Here is a 26,007-nt window from a genome sequence, read left to right on the forward strand (position 1 = left end):
AATATCTCCTCAGATACTGTATCTCCTCAGATACTGTTCCTGTGCAGACCTGGGGCCAAAATGACACCCGGCCACCCTAAGCCTCAGTTTATGGACTTGAAGCTGGAATTTGCAAAGAGTTCACATGGGTGTCCAGGCTGGGGTCAAGTGGAGACCACTGGGTCGCATGGCTTACCAGAGTTGGCCTCTGCTCTGGGACCAGCAGCCCTGACCCTGCCCAACCAGGTTCTGAGTTCTGTTTTCCTGCTAATGATGCAGAATCACACTCACAGGGGAGCATGAGACCAAAGTGTGCTTGTGAAAATAGGCAAGCCTACCAGAGAGAGCCATCGGGGTTTATTCTACTAAACTGAACACATACTGGAAATCCGCCTGGGTGAGGCCTCGTTCCCCAAGGGCAGTGCAGACATATGCAGATGAGAAATACATCTTAAAAGACTCACACAAAAGGGCAACTCAAAGAAGGGAAGCCAAGTGCCAAAAGCTAGAAAAGGGGTTGTTGCTAAGAGATGGGGGACAGGGGTGCCCAGGCATGTGGGGAGGGGCTGGGCACGGGGGAAGGTGCCAGGACACCAGCAACTGCCCAGTGCCAGAAGCCCAGAGAACAAACTGAGCAGCAGCCAGGCCCAGGATCAGACCCTGGAGGAGGGGGCAATGTCAGGTTGGCCTGCCCAGAACGTGGGGAGAATCATCTCGAGTCTGGCTGGGGCCCCCAGTTTGTTCACTGACTCTGGCCAAGCCACTCAGCTGTGAGAAACCCAGAAAGGGATCGAGGCTCAGGAAAATGGGAAACATGCCAGGGGTGACCCCAGTTGGGGGATACCTCCAGAAGATGGGCCCCTGTGTGAACAGAGAACACCACATATGCACTCCCCCCACAGGAAGAGCAGTGCTGGATGCAAGGAGCTCCCTGATGTTCCTGTTCCCCCAGCTCCCCCGCAAGGCCAGGGGCTCACCACAGCCAGGTTGACCCAGGCAGTGGCCAGTTGGGTGAGGGTGGCATCCTCGTCTTGGTCCTGCATTTTCTTCAGCTCCTTCCTGGGGGTGGAGAAGAGAGGTAGGAGGGAGCCAAGTGACTTGGCCGGTACCCCTCACATCCTCATTCCTTGCTCGTGGAGCACAAACATGTGTTGGCTCACAGGCTGTCACCCAGCCGCCCCCAATCCTCGACTCAGACATGCCAGCTCTGCCTCCCACTTGTGAAGCACACACCAATCCTTCAGGACGGCCTCTGCCACCTGCATCACGGAGGGAAACTGAGGCATGGACAGCACTGCCCCTCTTCCCTTCAGGGAAGGTTGAGTAAGGATGGTTGTCACCCCAATGGACTGGAATGATATAATGGATAAACAATTGTGCCACCATGTTCTGAGGGTTCGGGAACAGTCTCCATGCTGAGCGCCCCCTTGAGGCCAGAGGCCTGGCTTCCAGAAAACATGAGATCCCGACATGACCTCGTCTCTGTTCACCCCTGATGAATGAGGCCCCGCCCAGCAGCCCCAGATGCTTACCGGGCAAGGTCCAGGCGATCCAGCTTCAGCAGGATCTGCACTGTCGTGGCCATGCTATGGAGCAAGGCAGGTGGTCAGCAGGCACCCTCCCCACACCATCCCCATCAGGCCTCACTCCATGTGGGCGCCACCTTCCAAAACACTCCCATGAGTGCTCAGGCCACGAGCCCTGTCTTGTAGAGGGTGACACTGAAGCTGACCGTTAGTCCAGCAGAGTGGACTCAGACCTGGGCGACACTCATTGGGCTGAGCCCACCACCCACCCCTGGGGCCCTGGCTCCATCTCACCACTGACCACGCCTGGGATGGGAGCTCCCATGGGGTCCCAAGGGTGCAGACTCTGGCCTGTGGCTCAATCCCTGTCCACCCCCAGGCTGGGCACCATGTCCATGCCCCACTGCCGCCCCTTCCCGAATTCAGTCACACATGCAATGCTGTGTAGGGGCAGGGGATCATCCCTTCAGTTCCTGCGACCACTGTCTTCCTCTCAGCCCCCCGACGGCTGTGACTGCTCACTACTTACGTGGCTGCTCATTCCCAGGTTTTCCTGCTGTAACATGACCCAACACCCAGAGCTGCCCCCATAGGAGCCTGAGAAACACTTGAGGAATCCACTGCCTATCAGCCCTACACAACTGTTTCTGAGCTGCTGCAAACTCCTTTCTGGACCGAGGTGGGGCATAAACAAATATGTAACAAATGTGTGGTAACCAACTAACCAAGTGAAAGCAGGTACCAGAGAGCTCACGTGAAAGGGCAGTTGTGCCCTCTGGGGTCAGAGCCCTAAGCATGAGCCCTGCACACAGCACTTGGGATGTAGCATCAGCCCAGAGTCACCTCCATGGGTGGTGGTGGTCGGGGGTGGAGCTGACTGCACACTGCACTGGGCTCCAGCGCCCCAGCCCTGGAGTGTCCTGAACAAGGGTCAGCCTCTGGGGGAGAATATAGAAAGGCCAGGGCCAGAACACAAGGCCAGGGGGTAGCGGGGAGTGTACAGAAACCACGGGCAGAGACAAAGGTGCTTTCTGCTCTGCCGTCGGGAACAGAAGGTTTTCAGCCCTGGGCACTGTGCCCTTGCAACAGCAGCCCAGCCGTGCAGAAAGGAGTGTTCCTGGACCAAGAATAGGAGCTGCAGCCTGAATGGGAGGCCTGGGCCCCATGGATATCTCAAAGCAGCCCCCCACCTCACCATTCTCATGACGATGGCCAGAGGCCCTGGGCAGCCAAAGACTGGAGCGGCCACTCAGTCCTCCAGGCTGTCCCCCTGGGGCAGGGCGGATACTCGGCTCCCAAAGCAGGGTGGACACTCACCATGCCACGCCGTCCCCCTGGAGCAGGGTGGGAACTCACCATTCCAGACTGTCCCCCTGGTGTAGGGTGCGCAGGGCGGCGTCTGGGTTCTGGTCGTGGAAATAGATGGAGGCAGCCATCAACAAGAAGGTGGTGTTGGTCACATCCACACTCCTGCTCATTTCTCGGTCCAGCTCAGCGACAATCATGTCCCTGCAAGATAAGACACTTAGGGTCTGCAGTAGGAAGCAGCCTCGTCCCTGCAGGAGCAGACAGACCCAGAGAGTGAGAAAGGGCCCCAGGAGTGCACAGCAGCAGAGGCAGAACAGGCACAGGTGTCTTTGTCTAGTCCCCCTGCGTGCTAGCCTTACCACTTTCGCATGAGGCACTTCTCACCCCTCACACAGACAGGGAAACCCAGGCTAGGCACTCCTGGCCTCGTGGGAAGATGTGGTGTGGGAAGGGCCATGTCCACCAAGCAGCACGAATGACAGCCCAAGGTGCCCTGGCCCTCAGAACCATGGGGCTGTGTCTCCTCTGCCTCGGACACAGAGGAACAGGCTGACTCACTAAGGGCACTTGTGTGGGGACCTGAGGCTGCACAGGTAAATCTCACACCAGTGACGTTGCTACCTTCCTGAGGACTGTGGTCCTGGCCCAGTGTGCCAGCTGTTCCTGGCAGCCAGGCTGCAGTCAGTACTGGGCCAAGGATCAACTGGATACTCTCAGAGCCCCAGGGGGCCCCAGCCAGTCTGCTTGACTGGAAAATGGAGCTGAGACCCCATGTTTCAAAGGACTGCTGAACAGTTGACGAGAGAAGGGAGGCATGGGCCCAGCCTAAGTCACCACTGCTGTCCAGGTCCAGTCTCTACAAATGGGTACATGTCATGCAGGTGCTAGGAAAGAGCCCCTGAAGCCACTCCCTGAAGCTTCTGGCCTGGTCCCTGGTACACATGGTGTGGACGCACTGCCTGTTGTCATTGCAGTGTTAGTGTTACATGGTGTTCCTGTCACATACTATAATTACCCTCACAGGGTCCTGTACCTTCTCCATCGCCTGCCTGCTTGGCTGTCTTTGAGGGGCAGTGGTTTGTGTTGCCGGGATGGACCCACCTCACATCACTGTGCTTTCCTGAATGCCCGCCCCGTGCCCCATGCTTCCTGGGATTCTTTTCTGTAATGCCACTGCTCCTGGAGGACCCAGGGGTTCCTTCCCCGTCCATAAGAGAATAGGGCTTGTCACTCTGGCTAGTGAAGTATAGAGTGGAAGAAATGATGGCCTCAAGAGGCCACTTGTCTTAGTGTCCTGGGGTTGCAGACATAAAGCACAGTGACCTAGGAGGATCAAAACAGGTATTCTCTCACTGGTGTGGAGGCCAGAGGTCCGAGATCAAGGTATCGGCAGGGCTGGCTCCTTTTAGAGGCTCTGATAGAGTCTGTCCTAGGTCTCTCTCCTGGTGCTGGTGGCTGCGGCAGTCCTTGGCATGTGTCTGCATCACCCCAATCTCTACCACTGTCTTCTCCTGTCTCCTTTCTGTCTCTTATGAGAATTCTAATCACTAGACTTATGGCCTATTCTACTTGGAGAATGACCTCAAGATTTTTAACTACTTACATCTACAAAGACCCCAGTTCCATTGAGGTCACATTCAGAGGTTCTGGGTGCCAGGACACAGACATGTATTCTGGGGGGCCCATTCAGCTGCTACTGCTCACAAGCAAAATCCCTGAACCTTGGGCTTCGAAGGTGAAGGAGCCTGATCACAGGAGGTGGTAACAGGGCACTGCCCTCCACAGAAGCAGAGGTGGGGGTCACAGGAGACAGTCTCGCCCATGGCCTCAGTGGCCCACAAGGGAAGCGTGGCATCACTAAGGTCAGGACCACATCCTGGTCTAGGAAGCTCCAGAGGGCAGAAACTGGGAAAGACCCCTTTGTGAGGCATCACAGTGCCTTGAAGGACGGCCCAGGGTGGTGGGTTCCTGGGGCTGGAACAGGGGCAGGGCACAGAGCAGAATGGCTCCCTATTGTGGGCCTTGGAGCCTGCTAGGTTGTGTGGGTTCTCCATGCACAGGTGGAGCAGGGTCACCTGGCTTCCACCAACAGCCAAAAAGCATGAGCTCATGTGCACCCGGGTGAGCATCCCTGTGGCAAGGCAACAGCTTGTGAAAATGTGAAGCAGGAACTGCCTGCAGCCCGCAAGTTGAGTGGCTAAACACAGGTAGATCTAGTCCTGGGGAGACTGGTCCTGGCCTGGGCCCTAGTGTAAGCAGGCAAGACCCACCCTGCCCTCCCTGGGCCACAGGAGGGTGTGGGGTTTATGGGTCCCCACAGCCCCTACCCCAACCTCCCCTGACTACTGCCCTCAGGAAAGCTTAACAATCGTTGGTCTGCAGTGGGCTGCTGAGGTAGGCCCATAGCCCAGAGTGACCTGACCCCCATCTTGGGGAGACGATTAGCAGGTGGTATAGCCACCTCTTTTGTCAGGCTGAGACTACCCTCTGCAACACCCAGAGCCATACATTCAAGGAGTCCCTCAGAGTGTCTGATTCCCCAGACCCCTTAGAAGCTGGACCGTCATCGCCCTCCACTGGGCAGTTGAGGGAAACCAAGGCTCTAGGAGGTGAGTGGGCAGGGAAGAGAGACAATCCCCACCCCATCCTCACCTCTGGCTATCGCTGGCCAGGTACTCCGCAAACATGCGCACAGCCTGGAGCTCAGGGGCTGAGGAGGGCTTGATCTCATCCAGGACCACGCCATACTTCCTCTGTGGTGAGACAACCATGCTGTCAGCTCTATCTGCCCTCCCCTGCCATGAGGTTTACATATTCCCAGCCCCTGGAACACAGAGAGGCTCCAGCATCACCCTGATGAAGTCCTAACGCCTGGGGCCAGCAACCACCACCTCCACTCAGAACTCTGTTCCTTATTCTCCCATCTCCAGGGACACTGGGAGTCAAAGAACACGCTCACCTGTGCGAGGTACGCTCTGTACAGAAAAACGTCTCTTTCCACGTCTCTCTCTGGGCTTGATGGCTGTGGAAACAGGCGGGTCAGGATGCATGGGGTCATGTGCTGAACAGGTCTCAGAGGCTAGGAGCTTCCCTGGTGGAGTCCAGGCCCTGGCTCTCAGCGGCCTGTGATCTTGGGCCGCAGGAAAGAGACCTCTGCACATAGCACGGTGGGCAACTATCTGATCTTGTTCTACCCCAACTTCACTCCGGGAAGGAGGCTTGTCACCCCTGTTCATCCAGGTGAGGAACTAGGCACCAATGAGAGTGCAACAATCACTCTAGCCACATAGCAAGGGGATGAATGATGCTGGAGAATAGATGGGACCTGGGTGGAGATGTGCGAAGGAGACTTTACTTTCTGTAACGAATAATTCAATGCAGCTTCTTCCTGTCCTTTTATTTCAAAACATTCTTTAAACATGACACACAGAAGAGATTAAGGTTCACCTCGCTCAGAGAGTTCAGATCTGCTGACCTGGCACAGTGACATCTGTGTCCAGCCTAGGCCAGGTGAGACCTCAGGAACCACCCCGTGACTCAGGGAAGAGGTCCGCAGGCTGCACCCCACACCACCTTCAGTAAAAAAAACTGACACACGCAGGCTGGCTCTTCAAAGCAAGGACACAGTGGGACATCCTGAAGGGGACTCTGGGTCTCAGAAGCGACTCTGAGCCTCAGCTGTAAAACTGGCACTACCAACAACCCCACAGAGCTGCTGAGGTGCCACCGAGATGCCTCATGCTGATGCTCGGGAACCCCTCAATCAGCTGGATTAAGTAAAGCTTCTGGGAGGTGTAAGGACAAAGGCAGATGTACAGAACAGGGGCACCTCAGGAACCTTGATGCATGACACCAACTGAGCGCTCTAGTCCCCAGTCCCAACAGCTTATCAGAATCACCTGGGAGCTCAGAAACCAGCAATGCCAGGAGGCCCATGCCTACCAATGCCACCCAACACCAGGGTGGTCCTAACCTGTTCCCAGGCAGTGCAGAGGTGCAGCCAGGCCTGAGAGCATGAGGTACTGTCTGGGGAAGCCAGTGATGAAGTGGGGGTGGGGGAGTGCATCCCCTCCCCTTATTGTCCTGCGGCCATCAGAGTCACCTAACCACACTAGATGGTCAACTCCTCAAGGTTTTCTGCTCTGTTTCATCCCCAATACCTGGGTAGTGCCTGCCATCTTGTGGGCATTTGAGAAATGTCTGACAAATGGGGACATGACCGTGACACAGTGCTAGGACACACCAGTGTTCTATCTAAGTCCACCTCAGGTCTGTCTGAGGTTGCTGGGGCAGCTGTAATGAACTACCACAAACTGGGGGCTTAAAATAGTAGAAACTTATTCTCTTACAATCCCGGAGGCCAGAAGTCCAAGATCAAGGTGACAGCAGGGCCGCACTCCCTTCAAAGGCTCTAGAGAATCCTTCTTTGCCTGTTCCAGCTTTGGTGGCTCCAGGCATTCCTTGGTTTATGGCTGTTATCATCTCAACCTCTGTCTCCATCTTCTCTGCTTGCCTCAAACCTCTCTCTGCCTTTCACTTAGAAGGACACCAGTCATTGGATTTAGGGCCTTCTTAAATCCTGGCTGATCTCATCTAGAGATCTTTCACTGAATTATGTCTGCAAAGGCCCTTTTTCCAAATAAGTCACATTTACAGGTTCCAGGTGGACATATCTTTTTGGGGATAGCATTCACTGCAGTACAGGCTGTTCAAGAGGCTTAGGTGCCCCATGGAACAAAATTAAATCACATCAGATGGCTGCGCAGGGATAGTGCTCCCATTCTCTGGATGTGTCAGGAACATCTTGGTCTGATGCCAGCACATCTTTACCATGTCACCAAAGAGGGTGCATGTCTGAGGCTCAAAGGCTGGGTCAAATGTGCCTCCAGCCAGAGTGACTGGTATGGTTTTCAGTCACTTTCTACATACAGAAGGTCATGCTCATTCTTCCAACAGCAAAATAAAGTTTGCATATTATGATGCGAGAAGACTCAAAGGACACATTACTATGATGTAAGCACAACAGACACACAGCAGAAGCTGAAAAGTGGAATGTGAGTGCGATGCTAAATCTCATAGTAACCCTACTGAGATAAGTGTCATCGTTCCCGTTTGGCAGAAGGAGAAACTGAGGCTCAGCCCTGGTTACAGAAAGAATACAGGAGAGCCAGAATATGAGCCAAAGTCTATCTCAATCTTCTCACAGTCTACACTACCCCAGCAAGGAAGCATGTACAATTCTGGTGGCAGGCTGAATAAGGCTCCCCAGAGATGTCCATACCAGTCCCTGAGACCTGTGAACAGCTTACATACATCACCAGAGGGACTTCAAAGATGTGATTCAGGTTATGAACTCTAAAATGAGGAGAATGTGCCAGTTATATGGGAGGGCCCAGTCTAATCACAGAAGCCCTTAAAAGCAGAGACTAGGCAGAAGAAATGCAGCAGAAAGGAAATTCAAGAGACTCCAAGTGTGAGAACCCCATGCCTGATTCTGAGATGGTAGGGGAGGCACATGCGAGGTTGAGGATCGGAGAAAAGCCTCTGGGAGCTAAGAGGAGCCCCAGGCAGAGCACCCACAACCTCAATGAGTTTGGAAGCAGCTTCTTCCCCAGAATCACCAGAAAAGACACAGCCTGGCTGACACCTTGATTTTAGCCTGGTGAGAGACATCCACGTTGGACTTCTAACCTATAGGAACCATGAGATGATAAATCAGTGTTGTCTTGAGCTGTTTATGGTAAGTTGTCAAGGCAGCAACAGAAAACTAATACAATCAAGCAAATGTCATCTCAACAAATCCTAATAGCTTCCTGAAGTGTTTAAGGTTTTATCCCCATTATGCAGATGACGCTCAGGGACAGAGGGTTCACAGTCGAAGGCCAAAAGCATAGGAAGCAAGCCTTCTCTACTTCAGAGTCTAAATTCCTCCCAAACTTCTGGCTGCTTCTGTGAAGATGTCTGCCACTCCCCTGCTTGATGTTGATGGCCTCCCATGCCTTTGTTATAAAATCCAAACCCCTGCTGTAGTTCCCAAGGCTCTGCCCACCTCATTCTCCATCCTCCCTCTCACCACTCCCCAACTTCTGCTACACCAGCCTCTTATGCCTTGACTACCCTGAACTCACAATTGCCTCAGCACCTCTGTAGCAACCTATGGGGTTAGATGCTTCTCAAGGTTCAGTCTCCGGTCCAAATGACAGAGAAGTATGGCCTGATGGGACCACTCCCATGTGAAGCAGCACACTCTTCTCAATCACCAACTCAGCATTTTTTATCTCCCTTTGCCCACACACAGCACTCAAGTTCAAGTTGTAATACGTATTCACTAGCTTCTTTACTCATTTACTCTCTTTGGAACATTAGGCTGTGGAGGCAGGTAAAGACCCTGCTATGTTCACTGCTCTTAAAAATTCTCCAATGGTTCACTCTCAAAGTGAGTAAAGCCCACGTCCCTCACTAAAAGGCTTCTGTTGCCCCCTCTCGTCACCAGCTCCTCCCCAGATGGGTCCTGTCTGCAGGTTTATTTTCTAGCTCATTCCAACTACCCTCCATTACATCAACTCCCGACTTCTTGTTTATTTACTCACTCATTCGTTTACTGCTTGTCTCCCTTTCAAGGATGAGATTCGTGAGAGCAGGAATACACTGCCTGACCCATAGAGATGCTCACTGAGGAATGAATGAATGAGCGAGTTTGGGGAGAAATAACTGGGCTAGTGGGGCAGGGTAACGACGGGGAAGCCATTTCTCTCTTGAGTGTCAGTATTCTCATCTGTAAAATGAGGATAAATAGCCTACTTCACGGGTATTGAGAGTATGGCGGCATAGTGTGAGCGTTCAACAAATGAGAATTACTGCCATCGTTAATACTATAGAGGCATAAACGACTTACTCAAATGCCTTCCAGTGCGCAGCTCTGAGTATAAATTGCTACTGCTTAGTATTTTGTCATAAAACAAGGATTAACTCCTCACCCTCTTTGAAGAGATGCGTAGGGGGGAAATGCCGAGAGAAGAGTTTTCAAAAATCAGAGTGCGACCCACAGCCACTAGGAAGCGTCTCCCACCTCCGCCCCCAGCGTCCCGCGACCCAGAGCGGCCGCACCTTCACCCGCTGCGCCTCGTTAATGCACTGCTGATAGCTGCCGATGTAGAAGGCGTTCTTCACGTCGAACAGCTCATCCACATCCCCGGAGCCGCCAGAGGCTGTACCAGGTGCCGGGGGCGCCATGTCGCTGTGATCTCACCCACTCCTCTTCTTGAGGAACACGTCGGCCGGAAGCAAGGAGCCACTGCCGGGCAGGCCGGGAAATGTAGTTTACTCATTCCGGCCGGGAGAGGAGCCAATGGGAGATCCCTAAACGGGAATGAAGGGGTGGGAGACATAAGTGCGTCTCGCACAGCATTTCGGGAATTGTAGTTTGACTTGATCCTGCGAGCCAATAGGATTCGGGAAACATGGAAGGTAGTAGAGGTTGGAAATGGCCGAAAGAGATGATGAGGGCGGGAACACGCACGAAGCGGATCCAATGAACAGGAAGGTTTTAGTAACGTCATTGTTACGCGCCGGAAGCGCGGCTCACAGGGGTTCGGAGGCTGACGACAAGGATGCCCGGGTTCGCGGAGCTCGGGCTGTCTTCGTGGCTCGTGGAACAATGTCGGCAGCTGGGTTTGAAGCAGCCCACCCCTGTGCAGCTTGGCTGCATCCCCGCTATCTTGGAAGGTGAGTATACCCCGGCCACTTCCCTAGGAAGCGTCCCCGCTCCTGTCGCCTCCCTTCTCATTACCCACGTTGGTTCTGCGAGGCGAGGGGCAGCCTCGGGCATTTCGGAGAGCCTGGGTTCCGGAGGCAGACTAGGCTGTGTTGGCGTTTAGGCAGCACAGCTGACTTGCTGCGTGTCCAGGCACAAGTGATGTAGCTTCTGAAACTTTAAATTTCAGTGCTAAGGGATGGTTTGGTGAATGACTAATCGATAGTACTGGGAAAATTGAGTAGATCTTACACCACTATCTTTATTTTCCACATGGAGACCGAGGCCGTCGAGGTTACCGTTAGATCCAGGACTCTGGTTCCGTGACTGCCCTTCTCCCCATTCTTCTGGCCCAACCCAGTTTTGCCATTGCAGAGATGCCCTCAGGAATCCTAGGACGTGGCAAGTTTAGAGATTCAACAAGGTGAAAGAATCAACAGGGAGCGTAAGATGCAGATTGGAGGAAGGCATTCCAGGTTCCCCAAGCTCAGATGCTGGGATAGGGTCGTCAAAATGTAGCAGTGGTTAGTAGCATCTTGAGTCAAAATGATGTGGGTTCCAGTCCAGCCTGCTACTCACCAGGTATGTTCCTGGACACATCTCTGAATCTCAGTTTCACCTGTTAAATAGGAATGATAACCGCCTCTCCCTTTTAGAATTTGTCAGCTTCCCACAATGGAAAGTTGTCAGTAGTCCCAGAATGGAAAAGGCATAGGGCAGTACTGGGCACACAGTAAGCGCTCATTAAATGTTAGCTGTTGTAAAAAAAAAAAAAAGTTAGCTGTTGTAAACTGTGCTTGATGGAACACCTGTCTACACCTAAACTGTGTTGGGTTTTTTTTTGCCTTTTGCCCAGGTCGGGATTGCCTGGGCTGTGCCAAGACAGGCAGTGGCAAGACGGCAGCATTTGTCCTGCCCATCTTGCAGAAGCTGTCTGAGGATCCCTATGGCATATTCTGCCTTGTCCTGACACCCACCAGGTGAGCCCCCAATAGGCCTCCTGGGTGAGTTAACCAGCTGTGTTATCTCGGGCAAGTGTCTTTACCTCTCTGAGCAGCACTTTCCCTGGGTGCAAATTGGGAATAGAAATCATGCCTCCTCTTGACTCAGGGAGTATAGGGTTGACTCAGGGAAAGCGCTGGCTGGACAGGAGCTGTCAATAGTTTTGTAACTCAAGAAATAGGCATATTGGGGTGGTTTCAAAGTCTAGTGGTTAGCACGTCTGCTTTACACGCAGAAGGTCCTGGGTTCGAGCCCCAGCAAAGCCACGGCCCATACCCCGGGCGCGCCAGGCCCTAGTTGTGCGCCACGAGCTTATGGGAGGAGACGCCTTCAGAGATCCAGTTCTTAAGGAGAGACATCAACATCTATGGTCTGGGGTGGAAGTTGTGTGTGTGTGTGGGGGTTAAAAACTAAAAAATTAAAATTAAAAATAAAATAGGCATATTTCCTGTTCTTGGGCAGATAGATGTGGCAAATGACATAAGTTTTGTAATGACAGTAGGAGAGGTAGGCAGTGCAGATTTTGAAGATAAGGCCTGGGAATGGGTGGGGTCAAGGAAGTCTTCAGTCAAGGGTGCCTTAAAGGATGAGAAGGGTCTCTCAAAGGGACAAGTTTGGGAAAAGGTCATTTAGATAGGGAATGCTAGCGCACCATGCAAAGCTGTGATAGGCAGGAAACAGAAAGGGTCCTGGGAGCTGGGCATATTAGAGCCATTTGAGGAGAGCCTCAAATGCCAGATTAGAATTGATTCTGAGTAGCGTGAGCAGGAGAGGGCAAAACAAGAAGCCATGAAGTGGGGACATGGACCGAAGAGAGGCTTGGTTGGAGCTGGGGCTGAGGGACAGAAGAGAGGACTTGAACACTGACTAGCCCTGGGAAGGTGGGGCTGATTCTCGGGTTTCAGGCTTTAGTGACTAGTGTCAAGGCCATTGCTGAGGACATGGGAGGAGGAGAGGCCAGTTTCAGTAAGGCTGGTGGGAGAGGGTTCATAGGTGGTTCTGGGGCCTAGTCTGGTGAGGGGCAGAGTCCACACAAGCCCTCCGATACCCAATGTCACAGCTTTTGCCCAAAGGGGACTGGGAGCTGTAGAGGGCATTTGAACAGGAGAGAGTGAGTCAGGAGGCCCTGGGGCTGGAGGTGGAAATGGGAGGCAGGCATAGAACCCCTGTCTGACCCTGCCCTGCTCCTTCACCCTCACAGAGAATTGGCTTACCAGATCGCAGAGCAGTTCCGGGTCCTGGGGAAGCCTCTGGGTCTGAAAGACTGCATCATTGTCGGCGGCATGGGTATAGGGGTCTCAGGGATGCTCTGGGAGTGGGACCCCATAGCCTCAGACCACCTACCCAGCCCCACCTCTCTACCTTTAGACATGGTGGCCCAGGCCCTGGAGCTCTCCCGGAAACCACATGTGGTCATTGCCACACCAGGACGCCTGGCTGACCACCTCCGCAGCTCCAACACCTTCAGCATCAAGAAGATCCGCTTCCTGGTGAGTTGGCCTAAACACTGATTCATCCACTTGGGAAACGTGTCCCACAGGCCATCAAGTAGGGTGTTAAGAATGTGACAAGGATAGCTCAGAGACTCACAGAGGTGGCCTGTATCAGGAAAGTGGTTGGGAGCAGGGCCTCTCTGAGGAAGTGACATTGGAGCTGAGACAGGTGAGGGACCAGGGCCTCTAAGACATCAAGGGAAAGTGCTCCCAGGCCCACAGCCAGAACTGGTAAGGAGGTACATGGAGGAAGCATGCTGGCTGTGCATAGCGCCCTAACCCCAAACTTCCTGCCCCTACCCCCTGCTTCTGGCACTGCAGGTGATGGATGAGGCGGACCGGCTATTGGAGCAGGGCTGCACTGACTTCACCGTGGACCTGGAGGTCATCTTGGCAGCTGTGCCAGCCCAAAGGCAGACACTGCTCTTCAGCGCCACCTTGACCGACACGCTCAAGGAGCTGCAGGGCCTGGCCACCAACCAGCCCTTCTTCTGGGAGGCACAGGCCCCGTGAGTCCACAGCTACATTTGGGGCAGGGGAAGACAGGCAGGAGGTATGGGGGTCACATCCAATGGAGGTTATTGCTCATGTTGGGGGCAGGGCATTGGCTGAATTCAACAGAGGGGAAACTGAAACCCACCCATCCCCAGGGTGCGCACAGTAGAACAGCTAGACCAGCGCTACCTGCTGGTGCCTGAGAAGGTCAAGGATGCCTACCTGGTCCACCTGATCCAGAACTTCCAGGACGAGCATGAGGACTGGTCCATCATCATCTTCACCAACACATGCAAGTGAGCGTGGGTGCCCTCCCCCCATAGCCCTTAACAGAGGCCTGAGAGGTGGTCTGAGGTCACAAGTGACAGGCACACAGCCAGTCTCAGCACTCCAGGGCCTTTGCTCAGACCAGAGGTTTTGGAGGATTCACTCAAGGAGGCTCAGAGAGATCAAGCAACTCACTGAAGTTACCACTTCTAAAGGCGGAGCCGGGATTTGGGGTTCCGCAAACCTGCACTTAACCTGAAGGATTAGTGGCCTCAGGCTGTCCCCAGCCTTAGAGCAGCCTATCTGTTGTGGTCTTGGGGTGTCACTTGAAGCCCAGCACAGCAGCACACACACCTAGGGCTGTCCTTCCTGCAGTCCCAGGGGACTTTAGAATTCTCTGAAGCATGTGGCAGATTGTTAAGAAGCTGTAAGGTGTTCTAGCATGAGCCAGTAGATGGGCAGTGCACACCATATAAAGGGGGCCTCCTAACTGATGCCGTCTCCCAAGAATTTATTGGCTTCCAGAAGAGAAAAGTCTGGACGTGGGGCTGACTCTTCGTTGGCTTGGGCCAGGGGAGGAGCCAGTAAAGATAATGTCAGCAGGCAAGACTGCTACCTGGTCCGCCTGATCCTGCACCTCTGCTTGTCCTTTCCCATCTGTGCAGGGCCATCTGCTTGGGGTCCCGGGCAGGGGCGGGAGCACCTTCCCAGGACCCCAGAGCTGGAGGGATTGACAGCATGTCCTTCCCGCCAGGACTTGCCAGATCCTATGCATGATGCTACGAAAGTTCAATTTCCCCACTGTGGCCCTGCATTCTATGATGAAACAGGTGAGGAAAGCGCCACCTGCCAGCCTTGCCAAGACTCCTCCCAGCCTCAGGGCCTTTGCCCATGCTTTTCCCTCTGTCTAAAATGCTCTTCCTGCCACCCCCATCTTCCCCAGTGCGGCTATCTCACAGTCATCTCTCTCACTGGATTGTGAGCCCTGTTAGGGCAGGACCATCCTAGCCTTCACCCTGTCCCCAGACTTCATACAATCAGTGCTCAAACAATTGCTAGAGTGCTTCCCGACCCCCCAGAACCTGCAATTCTTTCCTCGACCTGGCACAGAAAGAACGCTTTGCTGCCCTGGCCAAGTTCAAGTCCAGTATTTACCGGATCCTGATTGCAACAGATGTGGCCTCCCGGTGAGCATCCCAGGGTACTCCCTCTCATGTGCTGGTTCGGTGACACCCCTACCTACGAGGGGCCAGAAAGGGAGGCTGGTTTTAGGCAAGAGTTGGGCGGCCCCAGCTTCACTGCTGAGTGATCTTGGATGAGTCCCAGCCTCAGTTTCCCCATGTGGACAATGGTGCTGACCGGCTTCTGCCTCCAGGGGCCTGGACATTCCCGCGGTGCAGTTGGTCATCAACCACAACACCCCTGGGCTTCCAAAGATCTACATCCACCGAGTTGGCCGGACGGCCCGTGCAGGTGAGCAGACAGGGTGGGGTGGCCTTTGGGGACCTGTCCCTCCAGCCTGCCCGCACCATGAGGAGCCAGAGTCATCAGCTAGTGGGACATTGGTGGTTTGTTGGGGTGGGGTACAGCTCACAGGTGAGAGATGTTAGTCAGTGTTTGCAAACTTGAGGAATTATCCTTTCAAAAGCCAAGGACACGGGTACTTTGACTTCTTCACGTGACCTATACACTATCTCCTGGGGACACGGCACACCCTGCCCTAGTCCTCACCACTCCCTGTTGTCTCACTCCAGTCCCCTTCACCTGTCAGGGCTGCCAGTCAGGACCTAGCAATGAGTGGTAGCATGAGTCTTGGTGGCTGTGATGTTGTCCTGTAAGATTTGGTGTCTGTGTTTGGCCCCTCACTGTGACCGTGGCCAGGGACCAAGGAGGCATCCATCTCTCTGCTTCCCAGCCCTGCCAAGGAGAGGCACAGCATTTGTGAGGTTTTCTCGTGCCTGGAGTGGAGAGAGATGTGGTTTCTGGGGCTGGACTGGGACTGGCCCTTCTCTCTTGCCCTATGGCCTGAGGCAGGTCCCATCAGCTCTCTGGGTCTCACTGCTTTGTCAAATGATGGGTAATGAAACCGTGATGCCAGTTTAGGGCTGCTCCAGGAGTCACGAGCCTTATTAGCTATCAGTGCTGGTCCAGCACTAGTCACTGTCACAGAAATGGGGAATGGAGAATCTGGCATGCAGAGATCTGGGCTGAGGCCTCTCAGGACTTATTGCTGACATTACTTAGCTTGAGCTCCTTGGTAGCCATGCCCCAAATCAGCCACATTGCCAGCCCCCATGCGGGGCCAAGCTGGCAGGAGAGCCATCTCTGCCTGGTGTCCTGCAGCTTCTCTGGGACTGACTTACCTACTATACAGAGGTCTGGCTGGTGTCAGGCCCTGACACTAGGCTTCCTTCACCTGTCCCCACCTGCTCAAGTTCTCCCCTCAGTTGAGAGGAGCCTTGAACTGCTTCTGTTGGTCCCTCCTGGCCCACGGCACAGAGGTAACTGTGGTTCATCCTCACAGGGCGGCAGGGACAGGCCATCACACTGGTAACACAGTATGACATCCACCTGGTACATGCCATTGAGGAGCAGATCAGTGAGTAAGGGGGCATAGGGTGTGATACCCACTTGCCTTTTCACATGAGCAGACTTAAGCTGTGCTTTCCTTATGCAACCCCCCAAATTGGCCTAATTATTGAAACAGGGTCCAGTGGGGAAGCTCCCCACATGGCTGTTAGCTGCCACAAGCCACATCCAGTGGGCAGGGACTTTGATTTCTGAGATCAGGCTATGTTGGATGGTTTCTGTGGATGGGTCAGAGGCCTCTGGGACAGGGCCTGGGCCTGTTTAAAACCTCCCTCGGGTGGCTTAATGTGCAGCCAAAACCAAGAGCCACTGAGGCATCTTCAGTTACCACACTGACTGTCCTAAAATTCAGAAACACCCTGACTTTAAAGGACACTGTATCAAAAAACAAACAAAAAAAATTTACTCCTAGTCTAAGTCAGTGTTGGTAACCACACAAAATGCAGTTTATACCTTCCTTAGGTCTGAAATCCCAGGTTTTGCCTACCTGACTTTTATCTGATATGACCCTGGACCCCTTGCATTTCCCACCGCATGGGGAACTCACTATATAGCTGAATTTCTTCTTCTTGTCATGTCTGCCACCACCCCACCCTGCCATCCCCCGGGCCCCTGCTGTCCATACAGAGAAGAAGCTGGAGGAGTTTTCTGTGGAGGAGGCTGAGGTGCTGCAGATTCTCACACAGGTCAACGTAGTGCGAAGGGAGTGTGAGATTGTAAGTGTCAGGGAACTGAGCTGGTCCTGGGGCCCAGGGTGATCCCTTCCAGATGGGGACCCCCATAACAGCTTATCCCTACCCCACAACCCCAGAAACTTGAAGCAGCCAACTTTGACGAAAAGAAGGAAATCAATAAGCGGAAGCAGCTGATCCTGGAGGGGAAGGTGAGGACTGGGCTGGAAGGTGGTAGGGCAGAGTTCCCAAGGTGAGGAGAATGATCAGCTCAGCTACCTTCTCATCCTCCCTGAGCCAGGACCCTGACCTAGAGGCCAAGCGCAAGGCTGAGCTGGCCAAGATCAAGCAGAAGAACCGGCGCTTCAAGGAGCAGGTGGAGCACACGCTGCAGCGGCAGAAGGCCAACAGAGCTGGCCAAAGGGGGCGTCCACCCAGGGCCCGACCTGAGGCCCATTCGGCCTCAGCGCCCATCCAAGGCCCAGCCTGAGGCCCACATGGCCCCTACTTGCCCAGTTTGGGACTCCTTCATCGAGCTGAGGGTTAGAAGGTCCTCCCTTGGAGACAGTCCCCCTTTCCAGCCTGCCCACCCCCACTCAGCAGAGCCCATGGATACCCACATTATGTATTACATGGCTGCTCTTTCCTGCAGCCCCAGCTGGTCCCTTTTCAGAGCCTTGGCCAAGAGTCAGGCTGCAGAGGAGGAAAGAACACCGGCCATGTGGTTGCATCCAGCTCCACACAGTGACCCCAGCCCACGGTTACCACAGGGGGTTGCTGTGGGGCCCCAGAGAGAAGGTATATCACTTGTAGGAGGAACTCAATAAATGAGTTTTTTTTTTAACTTTCCTGGTCTGACTCTTGGTGTAGGGGCAGGGGAAGAGGGTATGGCTGTCTGCGCTCTCAGTTCCCCCAGAACCTCATGTCACTCTACCCCACCCCCAGGTCTCCATTCCCACTGGGCCAGGCCCAAAGCTTTGAACTACAGTGCTGGCTGTTCTAGCTGGGTGACCTTGAGTTGGTGATTCCCTCAGGGCCTCTGTTCCCACATCTGGAAAATGGGCATAGCATCTACACCTCTCCAACTGTGGCCATGAGGTTGGTCAGATCATCCCCTTGGTGAATATGGCTGTAGTCTAGGAGTTTCCCTGCATGCCCACTTTGTCAAATGTGGGATTTGTAGCCAGAGTGAAGGTGGGATTAACCAGGGGCAACCAAAGTCCAACCTGGTCCAGGCACTATACACTGAGCCCCAAGAGATGGAGAAAGCAGGGGTGGGCAGAGCTATGGGGACTGAGCAGGCTCACACCGAGCAGGCTCTGAGCCTCACCCTGCTTACCTGCCAGTGGGCTTCCCAACCTTATGTGATGGAGGGCAGCTAAGGTGCACCTGGGGAGGTGGGAGTGGGCCCATGATGGCATCGAGGTGCCCGGGTGCCCATACACCACACACACACAGCCACGCTTAGAAATGTAATCTGGGCACCAGCACATGCCCTAGGGAGTCTAGAAATCCTACATAATGAAAAGCCCAAAACAGCCCCTGAGCTGTGAGTGGCCAGGCCCTCCCTGGGCTGAGTTGGCCCCGGTCCCTGCCAGGGCGAATGGCCTGTTGTGCCGCCTGCGGCTGGCCTGTGCCCCAGGTGGGAAGCATTTGTGTAAAACCCCCTCCCACAGGCCCCGGCTTCCACATGGACCAGTGGCCAGGCTCAAAGCTCAGGGGGTGCCCTCAGCCAGGCGGGCCAGGCCCTCCCGAAGCTCGCTCAGCTCGAACAGCCTGACGTCCAGCAGCTGTGCAGCCCGGCCCACCTCGGCCCTTGCTCGTTCCCTTTCAGCCCGTGCCTCCTCCAGGCTGCGCTCCATTGCCCGTAGCTGGTGCTCCAACTCTGTGTTTCGGGTCTCCAGATCCTGCAGGGAGAGGGTAGGCAGGGTTGGGGGCCCTCAAAAGTGTCCAAGGGCATCCAGCATCTGAGTGCTATCCCCATATAGACCCCCCTCTGGGCCAAGCCCCCTCCACATCTTGGCCCCCCTCTGGGCCAAGCCACCTCCCTGCCTCCTGTGCCCAAGACACTCCTTGGTCCCTGGCCAATTCGAAAATTATAGAACTGATCACGTCCCTCTTCTGAAAACCCTCCTGTGACCCATCAGACAGGATGAAATCCACACCCCTCCCTCCTCCATTCTCATTCCAACTCAGCCTCGCAGGCCTCCTTGTGGCTCCTTGAACATACTGATGTGCTCCCTACCTTAGGGCCTTTGCACATACTGTGCATGCTGCCCAGGAGATAATGGGGAGCATTTCCCCAACTTCTCTCTCCCTGGGACGCTTTTGGGGGTCAACATATCCTTGAACACCTCCACCTGCAGACTCACAGGACGTGCCCCATGAACTTTTCCTGGATAAAGTCTTTAGCGAAAGCCAGGCCAGCCAGCTCTGGTTCAAATGCAAATTCCTGACCTCAGGTTGGAGATGTGCTGAGGCCTGGATGGCATCAAATGCTGGAACTCAGCAGACTCAAAAATTACTTGTTGAATATAAAATATTGTACCAACAACACCATTTACAAAATACCTCAGACCTTCCATGCATCTGATCTTCCCAATCCTTCACAACCTTAGGTAGATGTCTTCCTGACCCCATTTACAGGTAGAGAAACTGAGACTCAGGGGGACCTGCCAGGTAGGGAAGATCCCAGGCCTGTCCGACACCAGAGGCCGGCTGCCCATACGTGGTCACCCCACCCCCCAGCAACCACACACACCTGCACCTTCTGCTGTGTCTCTTCCCGTTCCACTGCGTCAAGGGCCTCGCGGGGCCCACCAGCCTGGCTCTTCAGTGTCTGGATCTCCTAGTGGAGAAGAGTTCCCAGGGTCTGTTCTGGAGATCCTAGCCGCCCCCCATGGGAGGTCAGGGAAGGTGAAGCCTGGGGACACACACACGCTCACACTCTTAGTGCTCACCTGATCCTTGGTTTGCACTAGGGCTTCCAGTTGCTCCACAGCCTGGCCAGGTCCCTCCTTCTCGCTGACTGGGGGTGGCTCTGTGGCTGCCTGGGCCTCCAGCTCAGCCACCTGCATGGACAGAAAGGTCAGCCACTCCCTGGGGAATCTGCCTCCTGCTTAGTTCCACTGAGACTAAGCATTCACCATCCCCCTGGTTGGACCTACCACCCAACCCATGGCAGGAAAGACTTTAGGGTCTGACACCCTTCTGAGGTTCATTCTATTTCAGACCATTTTACAGAGCCTGAAACTCTTGAGGCTCAGGGAAGTGACCTGCAGAGATCACACAGCCACTCTGTGAACCTAGACAGGACGTGAGGAGGCTGGGGCTCCACAGATGCCCGAGACGCTTGGGGTCTCTGGGAGAGAGAGGTCCCCTCACCCGCTGCCGCAGCCGCTCGGCCTCTGCGCGCTGGGCTTCCAGCTGCTGCCTCCACTGGGTGGCAGCGGCGTTGGCCTCTCGCAGGGCGCCCGCCAACTTGTTGTTGCTGTCCTGCAGCGCGAAGAACTCGGCCTCCCATTGCACCTCGCCCACGGAGCTGCGGGGACGCGGGGGTCGGCAGGGGGCAGAGCCAGGCGAGCGGACGTTAGTCTAGGGAAGGGGCCCGCACTGACTGGGAAGGGGGTCGGAGTCAAAGCAGACTAGGGAGCGGGGCCAGGGCGGGCCGGTTAGGGGCGGAGCCAGGGCGGGGAAGTACCCAGGAGGCGGACCCTTGTCACGAGAGGAATCAGAGTAGGCGCGTGGTATCAGTCAGCTCAATGAGATAGCGGGAATGCAACAAAGGGTCAGCCATGGGGACGTGGCTAGAACGGGGTGGGTTTGGGAGGCTCCAGTGGGTTCAGAACTATCCGGGGGAGGTGTGGACCGGGCGGGGGCGGGGTCAGCACCAGGAAGGCGAGGTCAAGGCCGGAGAGCGTTGGCCTCCGGAAGCCGCAGGATTGGGGTCCCCAGGCCTTAGGTACAGTCAAACCCGTCGCCTGTCGCGCCCCAGCAGTTTCTGAGAAGCTCCTCTCCCCGTCCTTCTTCTTGCCCCGCCCCTGTGTCCCGCCGTACCCCCCTCACCCCTCTGACAGCATCTTCTTGAGCCGCTCGCGCTCTGCTGGGCCAGGGGCATCTGCGCTCTGACTGCGGAACAATTTCTCATCGCCAGGGCCGTTGGCGCTAACGAGGGGGCTCGGAGGCACCTGAGTGCATGGGAAGAAGCAGGGTCACAGCAGTGGGGAGGGTGGCTTCAGTCAAGGACCTATTACCTATTAGGTCATGGTTGGGATCAGAGCTCGTGCTACTGGGGTCGTGGCAGGGTAGGCGTCCTTTCCAACACTGGGATCCAAGTGCGCCATTCCCCTCCTTACCCACCTTCCAGGGCTCCCCATGGCTCCTGGGCCCCCACCTTGCCTACCTGGGCTCTCACCAACCCCTCAGGAGCAAACCTGATTCAGACCAGTCTAAACCCACTGAAATATTCGATATCTGTTAAGGGGGAACAATCTAAAACCTCCGTGCTATTCCATAGGAGCAATGCCCCTCCCTGGGGCTGAACTTCAACATCCATTTCAGATTCTAACAGGAAGCCCTCTCCACCAGGCTGAATTCCTTATGAATCCACCTTGCTGCCTGGACCACTGAGCCTTGAGGGCAAGGGCTAGCCTGCGTTTTCATCTCTGTAACCCTTATGTCCAGTCCTGGGCCTGACACACAGTAGGTGGTCAATAAAATATGCTAAATAAATTAATTTGGGAAACCATCCAGGAACAGTTCTTTACTCTGGCCCCTACTTAGCCATCTCAACTTCCAGATTTTCACTCTGCCATATGAACTGGCTTTCTGGCTTTCTCTGAGCCAAAGCTAAGCCAGACCCCCCCATCCCCAGACATGCTCCATGGCACCCATACCCTTCCTCTACGGTCACTGCCATGGATCTGTGAGCATTTGGTTCTGGGTACCAGCACAGTGCACAGACCCCCTGATATTGGTTAAGCGTTGGGCAGGCATGGAACAGGGAGGGCTGACCTGGTGGGCAGTGAGTCCCAGGGCTGGATTGGTCAGCTCCCCACCATCCTGAGATTTCTCCCTCGCCAGTCTTGCTGCTTCCTTCACTTCTTGGAACTTCTCAGCAAACTGGGCCGGGGGGGCGGGAGGAGAGGGACAGGAACAGACAATCGACACACCCCTGGCGTTCTCCTCTAGGGCCCCGCCAGGTCACCCCCACCCAGTGCCGGCCCTGTCACTTAGGAATAAACTTTAGGAACTGCGTGTATCCCCTAATCTCCTAAACTGGAAGAGTGGGAAGGTTTGGAAAATGATGCCCCAGTGAGCAGAGTCTGTTTGAGGGCGGGGGTGGGATGTTCATGGAAAAGGCTTACATTGAGCCACCATGAGAAAGGAATCCCCATTTCCTCTCAACCAGAGTTATTTCAACAAGGAGAGCCTTAGGTGGGTGCTGATCTGTCTTTAATGCCTGAGACATGTGTAAATATTTGTATGAAAAAGAGAAAGCAAGTCTTGGGCTTGGAACCCTAGCCAGTGAGAAATCGAATGCCCTGTTCTCATTTTTGTCGTGTTAATATTTATATTTGTTGCCTATGCTAGCTTTTCAGTTAAGGTAGGATATACTTTTTTTTCATCTTAAATTAAATTTTCTTAGTTTGAAAATGATTTTTTAAAGAAAACATTTACAGACATACAGCCACTTGATTTATGCAAAGGAGCCAGTGCAATTCACTGGGGGCAAGTGGTCTTTTCAAAACTGGCCCAAGAGTAACTGAATGCTCATATGGGAAAAAATACTCCTACCTTACACCACTCATAGAAATAAATTCAAGGCTTAAATGTGAAAGGAAAACAAAAGCTTCTAGAAGAAAGAGAAGAAAATTGTCATGCCCTCAGCAGGACTCAGAGAGAACTAACTATCCAGGAAAACAATGGATAACAGAATACTGAAGTCTAGAGGCAGTGGAGGGTGGAGGGAAGTGATGATGTAGTGTTAAGGTATGTAGGGAAGCACCCAGCCCATTCCTGCACCAAAAGAGAGGCAGGGTATACCCAAGATTGGAGTGGCTGGCCTGTAGAGCTTGGATGTAAACCAGGGAACCATGAAGGGGCTTCTGGCTTGTCCAATTCTGCAGCTGGGAAAGTGGAGGCCCAGGGGCCCCAGTATATCCAGGAGAAGACCCAGGTTCAGCCCTGTCCCTCCCATCATGTACCCTCAAGACCCACCTGGGTCAGATGCTGCTCAGAGGCAAAGCCAAGGCCATAGACAGTGTTGGCACGACTGTCTGCCCACTGCCCGAACTTTTGGGAGGTTTTGGTAAAGGTCATGTTGGGGGTGACAGTGCTGTTGATAATGGCCTACGGAAAGGAGAGCAAAGTTCGAGGTTAAATGAATAGCTAATAATGAACGTGAGACCCCCAAGGTATCACTTCATATTAGTGCTTTGGAGGCTCTTGGACTGAGCCATTTCAGTAGGAAGAAACTGAGGCCCAGAAAGGGTCAGGGATCCCTCCTCCTTCTGCCCCTGGGCACACAGCAAGACAACAACTAGACCCAGGCTTGTTGCTGCTACCCTTTGTCACCTGCTACCCAACCTAGGCCCCGCCAGGACCTTGGCACCCCCGATGCTGATGATTCGATAGACATTGCGGGTGGCATCATAGAAGTAGGAGACGGTGAGCGCGTGCTTGCCCGCGGGGATCCAGTTTCGTTTGGTGGCTGGGTCAATCTGGAACACGTGTGCACGTGTGCTGAAGATGGGCTGCTCCCTGTGTGGAGAAAGGACCCTCAGTGGGCGCCGAGTATCCTCCAAGGGGCTGAGAGCCAAGCTGGTAGAGGCAGGGGCTCACCTGGCTGTGGACATTGGTCAGGCTGGACTGGATGGGCTCCAAGGGGCAACCAGAAGGATGGCAGGAGCTGCTGGTTCAGCCTCTGGGGGAAGAGGAGGCTGAGTGTACCCCCAGGACTGGTTGAGGGAGGCCAAGCAGGTCCAACCTCAGGACCCACTTCAAGGTGCACCATTCATAGAACTTCATCGAAAAGGTGAGGGAATCGGTAGATCACTCAGAGCAAGAACACCCTGACTCTCCATCTAGAGAAGCCTCCACAACACCTTGGGCAGGAGATGGCTTTCTGAGAGGAGCCAGGTGGCCCCTAACATCTCAGCATAAACCTCTCATCATCCTGGTTCCTGGATCCCCAGTAAAGCCACCTCAATCTCTGGGTGCACCAAGGCGGCCAAGGCCAGCTCTCCTTCAGTACTTTCCCACACATTCACCCGAGGCTCCCCACACCAGAGCCTCCAGCAAAAAGTGGGGCATCATCAGGTGCCTACTGGGAAACCAGTTCCCACTGGCCCCAGAGAAGGCCCCCTCCACTCCCACTCTAGGGCACAGGCACAGGCTTAGTCAAAGTCCAAATCCCCAGGGAATCTCCATCCTTGTAAAAAGACAGGATGCAGCCCCAAAAGACCACCCTGGTGCCCACTGCCAGATTGCCCATCACCATTCACTCCCCATACCATGGGGGGTTGGGTAGGACCCAGGACTGGGAGATGGTCTCCCCATTCTCTTTGCTGGTTCCCTATCCACCACCCCACAGAAACCAGGAACAGCTGCAAGGGGCGACTTCCTTACCCTCCCCCTGCGCGCTCAAACTTGCATGGGTTAGTCCTGACAGGATCTGTAGGGAACCCAGGAGGGACTTGTGGGGGCGGGGAAAATTGGGGGAAGGGACGCCCGGCCAAGTGGCCTCCGTGGTTAGAGGGGGATGCCCCCCCACATCCCCGCCTCCGTCCTGGGCAGCTGCTGTCCAGGTCACAGGGTCTGAAACCGGAACCCCTGGTGGGGGAGGGGCGGCAGCTCTGGCCCGGGTTGGGGGCGGGTCCGAGTCAGGCTGGGGCTCCACGGTGCAGGGGTCCCAGGAACTCAGGCCCTTCCGGCCAGGACGCTCCTACTGCGACTGGCGAGTTTGGGGAAAGTTACTCATCAACTCATCATGCGACTCAGACGCCGCGGGGCTCCCGGAGAGGACCCGACCCTGCCTGGTGCCTGGGATCCTCGATCGCCTCTGGGGGCGAAGCCCCACCCCATGCGCCCCAGTCCCAGGGCTTGATATTTAGTCAGGATTGAGTCCTCACCCGTATCAGGAGCAGGGAGCCTAGTACGCGCCTCAACTTCGGGTCCCCCACCTTGGAATTTCCGAGATCCCCGCGACGCCCCGACTCCAGGTCAAGAACTTCGGAGATACATTATCTGCCTCCTCCAACCCCAGGTCCAGAACTTCGGGGATCCTCCGCATCGCCCCGATTGCTGAACTTTAGGGACCCCCTGCCACTCTTCCATCCCCAGGTTGGGAATTTCGGGGTCCCCTCTTACCGGTCCCCACCTAAGGTCTGGAACTTCGGAGACACCTTCGCAGCCTCCTTCGGGGAAGGAACTTTGGGAACGCCTAGCACTGTCCGCGACCCGACCCGAGCTCTGGAACTTCAGGGCCGCTGCGCCCCTTAAAGACTTGGAATTTCGGGGCTCCTCCTAGCCTCCGTGTCCGGAACTTCGGAGACCCTCGCTCCCTCCCCGGCCCTGGAACTTCGGGGCCCCTGCGCCCCGGCGCAGGCTTGGCCGGCCGGGCTCACCCTACCGGATTAGCGCCTCGTGAGTGTCCCGGTGGAGTCGGGTGCGGCCCGCGGCGCCGACTCCCCGCACCGGGCGCCCGGCTCGCTCGATGGCTCCGGGCCCCGCGCCCTCCGCGCCGCCCTCCGCGCCGCCCGCGCCTTTGTCTGCGCCGCCGCCGCCGCCCGCGCCGCCTCCGGTCCCATCGCGGTTGGTCCCGACGCGGCCGCCGCCCGCCCCGCCTCCCGGGGCCCCGAGGCCTCCCGCAGCGCCCCCTACTGGGTCTCCGCGGCAGGGGAGAGGGGAAGGAGGATGGAGTG

General features: G+C 55.1%; 3 protein-coding genes across 6 annotated transcripts in view; 1 reads left to right on the forward strand and 2 right to left on the reverse strand.

The window, feature by feature from the left end:
- The window catches only part of COPE (coat protein complex I subunit epsilon), a 13,288-nt gene extending 3,178 nt beyond the window's left edge, over positions 1-10,110 (reverse strand). Inside the window, exons 1-6 of the mRNA XM_039867937.1 lie at positions 9,921-10,110; positions 5,773-5,835; positions 5,466-5,566; positions 2,862-3,014; positions 1,512-1,565; positions 957-1,038 (exon numbers count right to left, since the gene is read on the reverse strand). Of these exons, the coding sequence (XP_039723871.1) occupies positions 957-1,038; positions 1,512-1,565; positions 2,862-3,014; positions 5,466-5,566; positions 5,773-5,835; positions 9,921-10,046 (579 nt within the window). The 5' untranslated portion in view covers positions 10,047-10,110. The remainder of the gene's footprint in view (positions 1-956; positions 1,039-1,511; positions 1,566-2,861; positions 3,015-5,465; positions 5,567-5,772; positions 5,836-9,920) is intronic.
- Positions 10,111-10,386: 276 nt separating this feature from the next.
- Positions 10,387-17,927, forward strand: DDX49 (DEAD-box helicase 49). Its single transcript, XM_039867930.1, has 13 exons — positions 10,387-10,538; positions 11,423-11,546; positions 12,770-12,855; positions 12,937-13,058; positions 13,383-13,570; positions 13,712-13,852; positions 14,578-14,653; positions 14,934-15,010; positions 15,199-15,296; positions 16,348-16,422; positions 17,040-17,128; positions 17,224-17,295; positions 17,385-17,927. The coding sequence occupies exons 1-13, from the start codon at positions 10,424-10,426 to the stop codon at positions 17,571-17,573; spliced, it is 1,452 nt and encodes a 483-aa protein (XP_039723864.1). The 5' UTR covers positions 10,387-10,423; the 3' UTR covers positions 17,574-17,927.
- Positions 17,928-18,542: 615 nt separating this feature from the next.
- On the reverse strand, positions 18,543-25,870 carry HOMER3 (homer scaffold protein 3). Of its 4 annotated transcripts, none has more exons than XM_039867933.1 (10): positions 25,716-25,870; positions 23,927-24,008; positions 23,689-23,845; positions 23,303-23,434; positions 22,097-22,204; positions 21,149-21,270; positions 20,468-20,624; positions 20,044-20,154; positions 19,845-19,931; positions 18,543-18,990 (listed from the first exon to the last, which is right to left on the reverse strand). In XM_039867933.1, exons 2-10 carry the CDS (start codon positions 23,938-23,940, stop codon positions 18,799-18,801), a joined length of 1,080 nt encoding a protein of 359 aa, XP_039723867.1. In that variant the 5' UTR covers positions 23,941-24,008; positions 25,716-25,870; the 3' UTR covers positions 18,543-18,798. The 4 variants fall into 4 exon arrangements, with proteins under 4 accessions (XP_039723867.1, XP_039723870.1, XP_039723868.1 ...); XM_039867936.1 differs by lacking the exon at positions 25,716-25,870 and adding an exon at positions 25,464-25,677; XM_039867934.1 differs by lacking the exon at positions 25,716-25,870 and adding an exon at positions 25,454-25,677.
- Between the last annotated feature and the right edge of the window lie 137 nt (positions 25,871-26,007).

The sequence above is a fragment of the Pteropus medius genome, unplaced genomic scaffold (assembly GCF_902729225.1).
Source record: "Pteropus medius unplaced genomic scaffold, Ma_sr-lr_union100, whole genome shotgun sequence".
NCBI lineage: Eukaryota > Metazoa > Chordata > Mammalia > Chiroptera > Pteropodidae > Pteropus > Pteropus medius.

Bases quoted from the DNA above. Each gene is read 5' to 3' on its own strand.
- DDX49 (XM_039867930.1), top strand. From the start codon at position 10,424: ATGCCCGGGTTCGCGGAGCTCGGGCTGTCTTCGTGGCTCGTGGAACAA. The intron at 13,059-13,382 runs GTGAGTTGGCCT...CTGGCACTGCAG, and splicing joins TCAAGAAGATCCGCTTCCTG to GTGATGGATGAGGCGGACCG. The intron at 13,571-13,711 runs GTGAGTCCACAG...ACCCATCCCCAG, and splicing joins TTCTGGGAGGCACAGGCCCC to GGTGCGCACAGTAGAACAGC.
- HOMER3 (XM_039867933.1), bottom strand. The intron at 22,205-23,302 runs GTGGGTCTTGAG...CCCCCGGCCCAG, and splicing joins CTGAGCAGCATCTGACCCAG to TTTGCTGAGAAGTTCCAAGA. The intron at 18,991-19,844 runs GTGTGTGTGGTT...CTCTCCCTGCAG, and splicing joins AGACACAGCAGAAGGTGCAG to GATCTGGAGACCCGAAACAC.